Source organism: Gymnoscopelus microlampas (genome assembly GCF_963454915.1).
Source record: "Gymnoscopelus microlampas genome assembly, chromosome: 16".
Taxonomy (NCBI): Eukaryota; Metazoa; Chordata; class Actinopteri; order Myctophiformes; family Myctophidae; genus Gymnoscopelus; species Gymnoscopelus microlampas.
The window spans coordinates 35217696-35233756 of record NC_139953.1 but is presented as its reverse complement, the minus strand read 5'-3'; the positions used below and the strand labels follow the sequence as shown (position 1 = coordinate 35233756).

Genomic DNA, 16061 nt, shown 5'->3' with positions numbered 1-16061 from the left:
ACTCAACAGGGGGGGGGGGGGGGACAACAACCCTATTTTTCAAGTTGCTATATGGAGACAAGTTAACCAGTGGTGGGAAAAGTACTAAAATGTTTTACTTAAGTAAAAGTACCAGTACTGCAATGTAGAAATACTCTGTTACAAGTAAAAGTCCGGAATTTAATTTAAAATGTACTTGAGTAAAAGTATTGGTATCAAAATGCACTTGAAGTACCAAAAGTAAAAGTACTCGTTATGCAGAAGGTCCCATTTCACAAGTTTTCAAATGTATAAAACTAGAGGGTCGGGGCGCTGCGCGCCCCTTCCCCCTATCCGCTACGCGGGGCTTTGTGCCTGTTGGTCCCTCCGTGTCCCTCTCTCTGTATGTATTAACACTTCCGTGACTAAGCAATCAATGGGACCGATTTTGAGAATTGAAAGTGGCTTAACTTCTCTCAGGAAGCTCTGAGAAAGTTCCCCTTTCATGACTTTTCCTAAATATATGTTTCAAATCTCCGTTTTTTTTTTTTTTTTTAACTCATTATAAATATGAAATACATACCATGTATCCCATCCCAGCCGTTTTATTTCGGCTAAATTGATCGCTCTCCCCCTCTCTCCCCCTCCCTAGAGCACTTTACACCTCGAGACCCCCCACAGAGCGGCCCGTAGACAGCAGACTTGCTGCTGCGCAACTATTCTATGTTGCCATGTCTGCTTATTATAAGCGACTTTGGGCGTCTTTCTATTATTATTATTATTATAATGATATATATAATTACATTATAATGGTAATACTTTTCTACTCCACTACAACTCAGAGGCAAATCTTGCACTTTTACTCCACTACAATTATTTGAAAACTTTAGTTAGGCTACTAGTTACTTTGCAGATATAAATATATTTTCATACTTGTTTAGATTAGAGCTTCATGCATGTCCTTTTGTAGATAATTTTTATTAGGTAAATATTTATATAGAAAGGTCTAACCAGGGACTGGGGTTGCAAATTTGCCTCGGATATAAACCCCATTTACAATGCAATGGTTTCATGCCTCACTGTTTTCTTAGGGCACAATGCATGCAGTAACATTTTCATAGACCTGACTGCTTATTTTTCTCGCAAAATTTGGCAACCCTTTCACTGCAGTGTACAGAGTGTTTGCTACTGGATCGCGCTGTTTTAAAATGCTGTGCCAACAGATGTGATCTACAAGCATATGGCTCGTCAGGCAGCGATTGTTTTATGTTTGTAGATCAGATATTTAGCGCAGGAATGAGCACATTTGTGGAACATATAGCGATGTGTTCACTTGTTACGCTGACAAGGAGATGAGAGGGACAGACGCTTCTCATCAGCGTGAACAGCTGATAGAATGAGAGCTTTACGCTCAGACAATAATGTGAATATTATTATTATATAATATTGGTTTGTCAAGAGATATCCATGTGTTTTGCACAATGGAGATCACGTAATCTAACCCTAACCCTGGAGTCACGTAATTAGACAGTGGCTTCAGTGGTTCATATAGGCTCCATGTTTCACTGAAGAGTTTAATGTGTGACGCTACAGATCGCGCTGTTTTATACGCTTTTTTTTAAATAAAGATTTTACATACAGAATCTGCAGTTACCATTACAAGTTAGCCTAATTTTATAATGTTTGTGTCTGCCTACAACAACAACATTATGTGGGCTCACTGACTGCGCAAAGTGCAATTGAGATGTTAATGGCTATTTAGAAGACAATGGAACCCCCCACTGTGTGGGTGAGAAGGTGTCAGCTAGTCTGGAGCACAGAGGTGAGACAGTAACAAATAGGAGAGCTTGATTTCTTGTTCAAAATGACCGTTTTGCAGGCTTTGTGTTGGATAATGTAACCTCAGTCATGCCAGTGTTAACTCATTTTTAAAAAAGAGAAAAAAATAAAAAATAAAAATACATGGGGCCCCCTTGGTGGTCCGCGGACCTCCTCGCGGACCCCCTGGGAGTCTTCGGAGCCGTGCGAAACATCGCAGACCCCTTGTTTTGTTCATGAACCTGCTTGCTTGTTTCTGGCGCTTGTTTTTCTCCAACCTGGCATCCTGCCTGACTGGCGAGTCAGTTAGGGTGACTGTTAGAGGCAGCGTGTAGACGCTGGCGCGGGTAACTAATAATGTATTGTTTGGGATTTGCATGGCACGAAAATAAAGGACATATTAGCGTGACTGTGGTGGGATAGAGACATGACCAAACAAACTGTTGTTGTTGTGGCGATGCAGAGAGAGTGTAGCTTCGGCTGTGGCCGTCGGCGCTCAGGTGTGCTCACGGTAAACGGTGCGAAAGTGTTTCCCCGTCCGGTGTGTTCATTAATGTGGTGAGTTGAATTAAATGTGCTGCGAGGAGGCACATGTGTAGTGAGCAATGAGAAGTAGCCTGCCCTACGCCACCCAACACGCACGTTGGGTGGCTAGTGTCGTGGCTATAGTGTTGTGGTGACATGTGATGTGTTGTTGTTGTGTTTAATCCGAAACAATGGAATGAGTGTGTCGTCGGAAGTGGCGAGAGTTAACTATCCCAATGTATAGGTAGATGTATAAAAATCCTTTGAAAATAGCAGATCTACAACCTCACAACGCGACGCTTTGTGAGCTTGTAGATCTGCTATTTTCAAATTGCCAAAGATTAAGTAGGGCTGAAGTGGTTTTATAACATTAATCAACATCTAGAAAGTAACTTCACAAAGTTTTCAAATAATTGTAGTGGAGTAAAAGTACAATATTTGCCTCTGAGATGTAGTGGAGTAAAAGTATTGCAAATTGTAAATACTCCAGTAAAGTAAAATATCTAAACATTTTACTTAAGTACAGCACTTGAGTACAGTACATGTACTTAGTTACTTTCCACCACTGGAGACAACTCACCAACTTCACAGAAGGAGTGCAAGCCTCCTCCGCAGAGAACAAAGAGTTCTGAATTCTGCATATTGTAAACGGTCCGAACTAGCAGCTTAAGTGCGGGAGTGGACATGGTTAAGGTGTAAATCTAATACGAGGAGACATGTAGATCTGTTCAGTGCTAAAAGCAGGCAGCGTGGGGGGATGATTCTGGGAAGACAGGATTTACTGGGGAGTGGATGCGGTCATTCTTCAAAAACCTTGGATACAATCTTCACAACAGATAATCAAAACTTCTAGAAACCACAGATCATCCGTTCACTGAATACAAAAAACTTGCCACAGTTTTAGTGTTTAAAAATAGCCACATTGCATATAGCCTATACCATAGTATAGCCCTTTCATTACCTGCCTCTCACTATCAACAACTGCTCAAAATGATAAGTAACTGTATCATCTCTCCTAAACCATAGGTTTATGGAAACTGTAGACATGGGAGGGTGATGGCTGATATAAGGAGTCACACCTGGCCTGAGTCAATGTGAATGTGCAGGACCACACACATTTAGAGGGAGAGACAGTCTGGTGTTCTGTCTCTCCCTGTAAGTCTGACCCCCCCCACCTATCTCTCTCTCTCTTTTCTTTTCATGTTTAGATAGATGCAAACACACAAAGACTCTCCTTTGTGTCTCCTACCGGTATCCACTGCTCGTCATCAAATTATTGGCTTAGGAATGCGACAAAAACAATGCAATATCCATGAATTCAAGTCTCCATGGGGTGAGTAATCGATAGAAAAAAGTAATTTTGGGGTGAACTATCCCTTTAAGAAGTGTTTAAGTCATTCGCCTTGCTTTTCAAATGTCAAATCGTTACTGATAATTGTGGCAACAACAGTGCAGCAGTGAGAGGAAGACGAAGGTGAAGAGAAGGAGGACATCAGTAGCAGAGGACACGTACCACGTCTTCTGAGAAGTCCCTGAGCTTAGAGACGGGTTTAGAGTTCATCAAAGAGCTGGCCATATGTCCCTGGGCTTAGAGGCGGGTGTCTGCCTCATCAAAGAAGTGGCCATGGGCCTCGGCTTACAGCTGTGTGTGTGTGTGTGTGTGTGTGTGTGTGTGTGTGTGTGTGTGTGTGTGTGTGTGTGTGTGTGTGTGTGTGTGTGTGTGTGTGTGTGTGTGTGTGTGTGTGTGTGTGTGTGTGTGTGTGCGTGCGTGCGTGCGTGCGTGCGTGCGTGCGTGTGTGTGTTTGTGTGTGTGTTCGTGTGCGTGTGGCTGGTAGAGATCACAAACAAGACAGCGACAACAAAAGGTCTAGAATAGAAATCCATGCATTGACTGTGGATTTTGTCAACAGTCGTGGCATAACCATGACCGAGGCTACTAAAGGTTCAGCCCAATATCAGGTGATCAATGTAGCCTCAATCATTAGGACTTTCCACAATGAAAACCGATAAGCCTTCAACATGCTGTACATTATGCATAACAATGAATTGTCAAATTAAAGTTCATTACATGCTACTGGATACCACCCAGTAATAAATTACTATTCAAATATCATTCAGTAATACAGCAGTAATTTTACAGTTACCAACTGGAGAGAGTTATTAGTTATTTCAGTTTTCTACTAGGCATTTAGGCTGTGTTTTTTATTTGTTATTATTTTTAGGGAGTGATAAAATACGTAATGAATTTCTACCCTTCGACACCAATGTGTAGCTAAAGTAGTTGTTCTATATTTCTTTTGAAATTAGTGCCATAGCCAGGAACATATTGAATTTTCTGTGCAACAAGCCCAAAAGTGGTGGTGATTTAATGTGTTCTTTGTTTTCCCTGCAGAATCGAGACAAGACCAAATACGGGTGGGCAGAGTTAGAGCAGTGCTGCTGAACAACAGCTGGCTGTGTGGTCAATTTAGTCCGGGCCAGAAACAACTGAAATACAGCAAAACATAATTGAAAATGTTGATATGTGCAGCAATGCTGCGGCTAGAAGTCTTCCGACCACATCACAGATTCTGACAAGGCACAAGGTCCCTGTGAATTAGATTTACTTGGTGCCTTTTGAAAGGAACGCCGATAGAGTGAAACAACAGTGGGTTCTGTATGTTCAGCTATGTTCAGTTCCAAGGTTTCTGTTATGAAAGATTCAAGTTTGATATCCTGTTCTGTGCAATTATTTTTAACGATAGTCGATGGAGATCGGTGCTCCGGAGAACCAACACAAATACAAATGAGTGGACGAGGGAGGCTTCAACCTTGCCAAAAGAACGCAGAGAAACATCGCTGGCAACCATCCAATTACCTGGACAACGGGAGGATGGTGGTGGTGCAGGTTTGGATTTGCTGGAAGGAATGGGAGGTTCTGCCTCTGCTTTGGTCATACATTTGTATTGCCAGTGTGGAAATGTTTTATCCCTGCTTCTGGTCAGAATTAATTAAATACATGCATTTCCTTTTGGGAAATGTATACAAAATGTTTTTTTTTCAATATTTTCAAAAATAGTACATCTACAAGCTCAATGCATTGCATAGCTTACAATACTGTTTTCTTGTACAAATTTGACCCTGGTGTGGTGGGAGGCAGACTGTGCTAGGATCCTATAATGCAGTGCTTATTTTCAATGTTCTGGATTTGCTACAGTAGATCTGCCACGCTGATGGAGTGACAATGTAAGGTTCCATCATGAGGAGTTGGTGCAGACATGGTTTCAAACCCGTCCAGCACCCTGTACTTGACCCATATTCTCCTCTCCTCAACCCTAATTCTTCTCAGCATGGCGGGGGAAGGTGTATGATCGTCATGAAGGTGCCACACTCCTTCAGGCCACATTGGTCCAATGATGGCCCATCATTCTGAAACCACAATAGTCTGAAAAATGTCCCATTGGTCCAACGGCTCATTATCCTGAAAATAAATTCCCATTGTTCGGAAGGCCCATTGCTCCGAAAATCGGGAGTTGTGCACTGTCCATGGTGCTGAATCGGCTCAAATGGATACACTGCCATTATTTATGGTTAGGGAATTCGTTTTCGGGATAAGGGCTGCCAGACTAATGGTATTTCAGTCCAATGGGAAATTTTTCGGACTATCACCTCGGAATAATGGGTCGCCGGGAACAATAATGTGCAGGCCCTGTAATGACATCACGGCAGTCCAATACCAGGCCTTGAATTCACCATTCCAGAATGTTCTTTCGATTATTTATGGTGAAGAAAAACATCCTCTGTGATTTGGATGAGAACTAATGGTCCAATCCACAAGAGAGTCTTGATGAAATTGAGTATTGAATTTCCAATGAATAGCCAATGAATTTCTGTAATTGTATTTATTTTTCACAGCAGGATTTTTATGTTATGTTGTGTGTGTGTGTGTGTGTGTGTGCATGCGTGCATTCGTGTATGTGATCTAGATTCTAAATGAATATTCCAATAGTATTTCATAATGTGTTGACACATTTGTACCAATGATTCCAAAATGATTGATGCATGCAATGTTTTGAAATGTTGCATGTTGTATCCAAGGTTTTAAAAGTTGAGAAGAAACGTGAAAATCTGTCTGATTAATGACAGAACTGCCTTCCTCAGCTCCCCTTCCAAGCCAGGTATCTTTATAGGCAGACACGAGCCCTAATTCACCCATTTTAGTTACGACAGGCCCTGTGTGTTAGGGCAAATAAATCTCCACAATAAACCGCAACTATGCAAAGATATTTTTAAAGAGTGTTTGCTTGAATTGTCCACAGCACTGTTGATACATTCTAAGCCAAGTGGGTGCCTTCTATGGCTTGGCCGGAAGTCACACACACACACACACAGCGTCCTCACATAACTCTCATTGCTCTCGCCCCAATGAATCTGCTCGGCGTTTTCAACAAGGGAGGTGCTGAGCGGGAATAATCGCCGGTGGGGTGCACACTCATCCCCCAACGGTACATTCCCATCTGAATTATGTATTTTTAGCTTGTCGGTGATCCGAGTCAAAACAGGGTGTACTTTTGGGAGCCTGTTGTACTTTTAGCTGGCTGCGTCAAGACTTTACGGTGTGACTCTGCAGGAGGGTTATGGGTAGCCATCTATATTTATGTGTGTGTGTGTGTGTGTGTGTGTGTGTGTGTGTGTGTGTGTGTGTGTGTGTGTGTGTGTGTGTGTGTGTGTGTGTGTGTGTGTGTGTGTGTGTGTGGACCGATCAGCAGCAAGTTTCTTGTGCACACTGCCAGTATAGGCCGCAAAAGTACCTTCACTCAAGTATCACTCAAGTATCATTTGAGTAGTCAATGATACTTAATGCATGAGCAACAACATACTCAGTTACTCACCCTCATTCATTACCCTGTGTTCTCTGATGCTCCACCTCAGAGCATGTACACTCCATGTAAAAGGTGTCACTAAAGATCTAGAAATGGATAATGGATTAAGAAAACAATGCATAAGAGTTAAAGCAGATATCCTCCCATTTACAAAAGCCTGTGAGCTCCCCTTCAGCCCACACAAACACATAGACGGTCGAAACTTTAATTAAGTCATTCATCTCGGGCGACAGGCTGATCTGCAGATTGTGGTGCAGCCTGCCTCCCCACATGCTCCTGCGTGACCTGGTTTGAGAAAGAAAGCAGGAGAGAGATGGAGGGGACAAGGAAGGAGGGAAGGAAGGAAGGAAGGAAGGAAGGAAGGAAGTAGGGAAGACAGAAAGAAAGAAAGATAGAAAGAACATTAGAGAAAGAAAGAAACATAGACAGACATAAAAGAGAAAGACATACAAGGTGACAGAGGTGACTACAGTGGCTACATGTGGTCATGACTGATGCCGCTCACTGTTCCTGAGACATCAAGGCCTGAGGCCCTGAAGACAACCAGTCAACAACCTCTTATTGCAGATCTCCCTCAGATAACAACGCCCTGTTCACCAAGACGGATGACCCAGAATATACCTGGTGCCAAGGGTGTGTTCTCTTTTATGTGGGGACAGAGAATTGAACGTGAGCATGCCGTCTCCTTAAAATCACTTAAACCGTATAATTAGTTGAACGGAATTCCGCAGGTGTCTATGCTAGGCCCCCTCCTTTTTTCCCTCTACACCAGTGGTAGTGAACAGGCGGCCCGTGGTGCCAGAATTATATTTTGTCAATCATTTTTAATATCTGACTGACAGTCCCTTGGATGTGGACTGCACATCCTAGGATTTTCATTGATGAAACCAGGTAGAATAAATGCAAAGTCATATTTACATTCTTTGAATTCTGTTTTCACTGTCAACTGTCCTCTTGAGACTTTTTCATGAAAAACATCTCTCACATAAAAAAAACTAAAAAAACAAAACTGTGTTTCAATGCCTTAAACAATACATTGTTTCTCTCTGTTCTAAGAGAGTCCTTGAAACATGAAAGAGCTTTTTGTTCGAGTATGACTGTATCTAGATAAAATGCTTTTTGATTGACTAAATATCCTACAAGTGCCACATTCAAGGATGGGGCCTGCACAAAATGATTACACAAGCCTTTCTGTATGCATCTGGCTGTAACATTTGATTCCACACACATTTCTATGAGTAGTTATACCACACACCTCTTTATTGATTCACTTTATAGCAATATAGAACATTATTGTATAATAAGGTGGTTTGTTGCATGATCCATAGTCATTGATGGTGTTCTGGCCCACCATGGAATGGCTTAGGAAACCAGACATTGTTTTCACTTTAGGGTGAAGCAGGATGATAATCTGCATTCATTATTAATTAAACTAATCATCATCATTCTTCCACCGCTATCGAGATAGTGATTGCTGCTCTCAGTTCTTGAGTCCTGAGTCCGTTGAGATTGTTTCAGGAAATGTATGAGTCCTGTTTCCTCTAGTTGATTGGGGAAGCCACCGTAGAAGGACATCAGATATGATTTGATCCTTTGCACGATAGCAGTGACCAGATTGCTCTTCAGCGTGCTACTTGTTATTGGAGGCAGTTCAATGTAGATCTGTAAAACTAACCTCAACTATCCGCTCGAGTAAAAAGTCTATCAAGAAGTCTACGCCCAGATCTGGATAAAATACTACTACTCCATTTATGTAAATGTAATTAAAATGAAAAGAGACAAAATTTCCAGTCAAATATTTCCCTGATAGCATCTACATTCTGATAATATCTGTATCATGACACATCTGCCATCTATAGCAGGGGTCTTCAACAGGGGGTCCTCAGAAATACTACAGGGGGACCGCCAAATCTTAATGTGATAGATCTTTTTTTTCTCCTTTTTTTACATTAACCATTTGAACTCTAGCATTCCTATTCTGAGGAGAACTTTAGCCAAAAATAGCTCACAAATAGCTGACAACGCCTCACACTTTGGAGCTTGTAGATCGGCTCTTTTTGGCAAAGTGGTTTGGTGTAGAGGGAAAAAGAGCAAATCAAGTACAGAGTGAAACGTCAAGTTTACTAAGTATTGACGGTTTAAGTGGTTAAATGTCTGAAAATGCACTTTAAAATGAATCCAACACGGATGATAGTGCTGTAAAACAAGTCTATGAAACTATGAAAAAGTTTAATCTGCAACACAGTTTTATACTATATGTAGTGGGGGTCCCTGATTCATCTCTCTCTCTGCTAAGGGGTCCTTGGCCTGAAAAACATTGAAGATAAACTTTACCGTCCATTAAATTTAATATAAAGTGGAAATTTGCCTTTGGCCCACTGAAGACCTCTGACCTATATAGATACACGATCGAAACATCATAAATACTGTAGAATTAGATTGTATTTTTCCCAGGTCCTGGATGTTAAGTGCAGATGGCGTCAATTTACAGTGAAAATGGGAGACCTAATGATTATTTAACCCAATAGTTCTCCCATGTGAACAACATAGGTCTGGATGTGTTACATTGTATTACATTAGGCTGGGAAAGATTGAGGGCCACACAGATTCACAGCATGTGAAAGGCCAGTTGCTACAGGTGCTGAAAGGATTCAGCACACTCTAACCTCATAGGCATACTGTACGTCATCAAATTAGATTTTAGAAGCTATACACAGAGGACCCATTAAAGACAGTCAGAAAAACAACACGGAAAGAGAAAAGCCGTTATATTGGAGGCTTGGCCAGCACTCCCAGTAGTATCTGTACTGAAGGATTCACTCCAGGAGCTGCTTAATGCATTCAGACCGGGAACGCATCTATGTCATTTTAGATTTGAGCGGTGGCTATTCAAAAATAGCATTTTTTTTTTTGCAAATCTTTGAATAGATAATAGATAGATAGATTTTTAACTCAAATCTTTGCTTCTGGGGGTCCCTGGAACAACATATCATTTTGGGGGTCCATGACAGGAAAAAGTTTGAGAACCACTGATATAGCAACATCATTTTATTCAGAAAACTGTTAGGATTTAGAGGACATTTGTAAAGATTTGAACACATTTTCACGATAAAAAAAAAAAAAAGCAGATCTACAAGCTCATAGCGCAGCACTCGGTGACGCGCTATGAGCTTGTATATCTGCTATTTTTGAATAGCTAAAGAAATCTAAAATGACACCGATGCTTTCCCGGATTGAATTGGTTAAGAATAGATAATGTTTGTGAAGCTTTATCAGGACACTGCAGGCTCAAGCAATGCTGCTGCTGTTCAACCACAACTCATCTGCTTTCTAGAGCAGCGGTTCCCAAACTGGGGGTCGGGACCCCCAGGGGGGTCCCCAAATTATTGTGTGTGTGTTAATATGCGACATTGTTTTCTCACAGTGAACAAACCAACATAAGTGCCCTCAGGGTATCTGCACATTTCTAAAAACTACAATTTAATGACTTTTAAGACCAAATTGGACAAATTGTCAAATATTATGTAAGAAAGAGGCAAATAGTGTGAAAATAGCAGATCTACAGAGCGCATAGTTTGGCTATTTTCACAATATGTATCTGTGGACATAAACTAAATGTAATACAAGTGCTTATCAGGGTGGGGGGTCCCCAGTTCAAATATGATTATTTTGGGGGGTCGCGGCCTGAAACGTGTGTGAACCCTGATTCTAGAGCACCATGTGTATCGTTGCTGTCAGCCCGCAGAAACCTCCTATATTTCAACTTTTTAAAATGGTTCCATAGATTAATGCCCTAACTTTGACGTACAACAATGTCACGCTACAGTAAGTAGCGAGAATTGCAGATCTACAAGCTCACAACGTGTCACATCACGAAGCGCTTTAAGCTTGTAATATAGATGGGCTATTTTTGCTATTTTTAAAGTTAGAAAGTAGGTTTAATGCATATTGAACCAATGAAAAGTATTAACACGAGCCTGTGACTAATTAATTACTACACTGGATCCATTGTAACAGAGTTTCTTTCTTTTTTTGACATGCAGTATATGGTTGCTGCCCCGACAGCGACAATATACTGTCTATATATGTTGCTTATTCATAGCCCATCCTGCATGACTCATATCTTCCAGCCATCTCTACAAATGTAAACGTACAGTATATATGTAGTCTCTGTGTGTGCTTAATAAACTTGAGAACATGCTGTGTGACACATTCCATTTGTGTCCTGTCCTGTTCCCATCTTCCTTGCTTATAGGGTGATTCAACTGAATGAATAGCCACCACCTCACTATCTTATAGGATATATATCTTAGGATCACAAAAGAGGTCTACTTTAATTGTCAACGGCAGTATAATAAAATACTGTGGAAAAAACAACACAGTTTATAGGTATTTCTATTTCCCCACACGTTTATTTACCCTGGGAAGGCTTTTGCTGGGCTCACTTTCTCTATTTTATAACACTGGCCTGCATTAATTCAAACAGCTACACAGATGTTTACACCTGGCAGATGGCCCAGTGCGGCCACTGTTCTACTGTTGGCCCCTGAACCAGTGTTGATTTTGACAGCAAATTTGTATTTAGTTTTAGTCATAGTCTTTTGAATAAAATTACATCTAGTTTTAGTCATATTTTAGCCATATATTAGCCAATAGCTGATCTGCAAGCTCGCACTGCGACGTTGTGAGCTTGTAGATCTGCTCATTAGTTTTAGTCATCATAGCTTAGTTTTTATTTAGTTTTCGTCAGTGAAAAAGGGTAGTTGACGAACATTTTTCGTCATAGTTTTAGTTGATGAAATCAACACTGACCTGAACAGCATTGGACTATAACACGTGCCTTGCTCAAAGGTATACTCTATGGTTGCAGAGGGAGGAGAAATAATCACTCAATCATTTCTTTATGAAGGTTGTTGGATTCAAACAAGCAACTCTCCAGCTACTGTACAAACCTGCTACTCTATCTACCCAAAAAATGACTTATTTTCCATCAATTACGCACTCCATGAAGCCTTTTTGTCGCATTCCTAAGCCAATAATTTGATGACTGATCAAATTATTGGCTCTGGAATGCGACAAAAACAAAAACATCTCCATGAATTCAAGGCTTCATGGGGTATGCAGTCATTTTTGAGGGGTGAACTACTCCTTTAATATAGTAGTAATTTATTTGTATTTTTGGTCATAACAGGTAAATTCAATGTATTCATCATATCATGTCATATCATATCATATGGTTTAGACCAAAAAAGGTGTAGGCTGAAGCCAATGGCTTATTTCGCTTATCCTTTTCACGATAAAACTGTCCAGTTTCATATATTCATTGTTGATAGGAGTGCCAGATTACATAGTATTGACAGACTGTGCATAATTTTAATTTATTCAGAGTAGGCTACACACCATTTTATTTTATCTTATTTTTTGGTTCTAGACTCTTCTTACCTGTACCTCTCACCTGAGGTTTCCTCCAGGGATCAATGAAGGCTTATCTCATCTTATCCAAAAAAATATAATATAATTAACTGCATAGCGAACCGTCTCCATGGACACTCGGTAGACTGTAGACTTGCTACCGAATGTACATTCAAATCCATCTCAGAAATTAATTTTGATCAGAGCAACATTAAATGAAAGTCTGAAGCGAACAGCTTTGGCACGGGGTACTGGTGTCTAAGCTTATAGTAGACATAATAACCAGACAACAAAGGATTATTTGGTCCTTGTCGCTGAGTCAGCGATGAAAGTGAAACCGTGACACAACGTGTTGAATACCTCTGAGGTGAGCCAGAGGCAAAGCTATCACTGCTGTGGTGTGGAGAGAGAAAAAAATAGCAAGTTTTGAGTGACGACACAATTATGAATCGTTGGACTGCCCTGTTCTGTATAAAAGTGGCCGGTCTCCCACTATGCTCTCCAGTCAGAGACTAGATCATGGCGATAAGGATTATGGAGTGAATGCAGACAGAACAGCAGCAGCAGCAGTAAAAGCCTGAGAGCCCTGGATAAAAGGTGAGTTACTGTGGGGCAGTTTGCCAGCCCTGCATTCCATGAAAGTTATGTTTATGGTATTATTACAGAGTATTATGTGGATAGAGAGTACAGAAAACATGGCAAAAGTTCCTCCTTGAGGCACACTCACTTAGAACTGTTATGGAGCTGAAAATGTTGTTTTGTGATTGGGACACTGTTGGTAAAAGTGATTATTATTATCTGTCTTGATGTCGTTTGACATGCCGTTCGACCAGTTCTGGACAAACGCATGAAGGGTCAAGTCTAACAGGTCAAGCCTAAGATATACAGTTTCATAACAGGAATCAACGTTCAATACCAGCTCACTTTGCCAAAAAATGAATCAAATGAGAGTGAGACGAGAATGAGAGAGAGTTGTATACAGATGACAGTATTTGGCATCATGGGAATATTCCACAATAAATCAGGTTTTAGCAGTGAATGAGGAGGCAGCTAGGGGAGTGGAGACGGTGAAACAAACACATCTGTTTCACATTGCTGATAATCCTTATTTCCTTATGCGCTTCAGAGCTGAGGCACGGGCCACACGTCACAGCATACCAATATATGACTTGTGGTGTGATAGTGGTTTTCCAGGCATGTTGTAACTTTGTAAAATCTCAAAAGTTATTTAATTTTCTTTATTACCGGTATGTGCTTTGACCACATGAACCCTATCATCTCCATTATGGGGCGAACATTCAGCAAAAATTGCTGATCTTAAAGCTCACAATATGTCAAAACGCAAAGTGAGCTTGTAGATCAGCTACTTTCGGGGAAGAGATTTGCTGTAGAGACAAGGAGGGCGCCAAGTGATTTGTCACAGGTTTTGCAATGGAATCTGAATCGTACCACAAAGTCAAAACTGATTGAAAAAGACTTTATCTTATAATGTATATCCTTCTCTTTTTAATTTAACAGTTTCCAATGGACTCAAACGTCTCAGTTTGGCTGGCCCCTACTGTGGCCCAAGAGATCGACCCCTGCATCAACAACTACACAGCAGCCTGGTTATGGCTCTCTTCTCTCCAGCCAGCCTACCTGCTTCTGATCAGTGTGGTGGGTGTGGTGGGAAATGGCCTGGTACTCTTAGTCCTCTGCCTGCACAGGAAGCCGTGCACGGTGGCCGACATCTACCTGGGAAACCTGGCGGCCGCCGACTTGGCCATGATGTCCTGCCTTCCATTCTGGGCGGTCACCATTGCCCAGGGCTTCGACTGGACCTTTGGCGAGGTGCTGTGCAAGCTGGTGAACGTGGCCATCTCCATGAACTACTACTGCAGCGTGCTCTTCCTGGTTCTGGTCAGCGTGGACCGCTACCTGGCCCTGGCGAAACCCATGAGACAAAGCCGGCTGAGGAGGGCCGCGTGGGCCAAGCGCATCTGCCTGGCGATCTGGGTGCTGGGGGTGCTCCTCAGTCTGCCGACTCTCCTATTCCGCTCAGTAATCTTCGTCCCGGACCCGGGGGTGGACGCCTGCATCCTGGTCTACCCCGACCCGGCCTGGACGATCCAGCGTAACATCACCATGAACGTGCTGGGCTTCCTGCTCCCTGCCCTGGTGGTGACCTACAGCAGCTACCATATCGCGATGGCCCTGCAGGACGACCACTTCCGGAGGTCTCTCCCCGGGTCGGCGAGGGCAGAGAGGAAGGCCACACACCTGGTTCTTGCCGTGCTGGCCGTGTTCCTCTTCTGCCGGACGCCCTTCCAGGTGACGCGTTTTCTTGACACGCTGGATTACTTCCAGGTCACGCCCGACTCGTGCCTGTGGGGTCACAACCTGGACATTGCCATTCAAGTGTCCACCTATCTGGCGTACACCAACAGCGCCCTCAACCCTTTCCTGTTCGTTGTCGTGGGGAAGAATTTCAGGAAAAGGGCGAAGGCGGTGTTTGGGAAGACTCTGAACCCTTGTTCCAAAGACAATCCTTTCTTTATTGCCAAATTCACCTCTCTGAATAGATCTACATGTACCCAGCTTACACGAGTGTCTATTGACAAAAACAGAGGCAAACTGTGAAATGATCGAGGAAAGCGCACAACTATTTATTTTGTTCACGCCTGAAATCAAACTTAGTTAATATTTCCCATGGAAGTCCCAGTACTTGTAAATACAACTGATTTCCGGCAGTGTCGCCTGTTGGTTTCTTGATTGCTACTGATTTACAGCCTTTGACATGAGTTTATATTTATGTATATACATATAATATTATTCTTGATGTGCTGTAAGTCAGTTGTGTGATTATTTGTTTTGCACTATGTATTATGATTGCACTGATATGAAATGTGATGTTTGTCTAGATGGGTTAAATATATAAAAAAAAAAATATATATATATATATATATATATATATATATATATATATATATATATATCAATTTCTGGAAGTCAGAATTTGAATCAACTTTACTGTCACATCCCACATTGATGGTACACACAGGTGTAAAAGGGTGGGTGAAATATGTTTTGTGCAAGCTCTCAACATCTGCAGTTACAGGAAGAGTTAGAATGGCGAAAGACAGAATAGAGAAGAAAGGAACACAAAACACAGTACAAAAATAACAGGAAGGCACAATCAGTTACAAGGTCCATTATACATACTGTAAGGTGCATGATTAAAAATTTGCAATGGATAGATGGCACTAGAAAAGGCAGAAATGCTTCTTGTGCAGGTGTAAAACATATCCAGCAGATAAAAAAGTAGCATGCAAAAGTAGCAAGTAGCATGAGTACAAAGCACCCCAAACGAAGCAAGCCATGGCTTTCTTGGGTTTAAAATCCTCTTAACAGACCTTGTATTGAACTGTACTTCCCTGTGCGTGTCTCTGCAAACTGTTAATAAAGTATTCAATCAATCAATCAATGCAGGAATATAAAATCACAGTA

General features: G+C 41.6%; 2 protein-coding genes across 2 annotated transcripts in view; one reads left to right on the top strand and one right to left on the bottom strand.

Annotated features, from left to right (window-relative positions):
• Nucleotides 1-16061, bottom strand: part of LOC311063661 (uncharacterized protein) — a 159269-nt gene that overhangs the window by 23852 nt on the left and 119356 nt on the right. The window lies entirely within an intron of this gene.
• LOC311063827 (B2 bradykinin receptor-like) lies at nucleotides 5087-15194 on the top strand (the record flags this gene model as incomplete). Its single annotated transcript, XM_084083438.1, has 2 exons — nucleotides 5087-5188; nucleotides 14094-15194. The coding sequence occupies 2 exons, from the start codon at nucleotides 5087-5089 to the stop codon at nucleotides 15192-15194; spliced, it is 1203 nt and encodes a 400-aa protein (XP_083939564.1).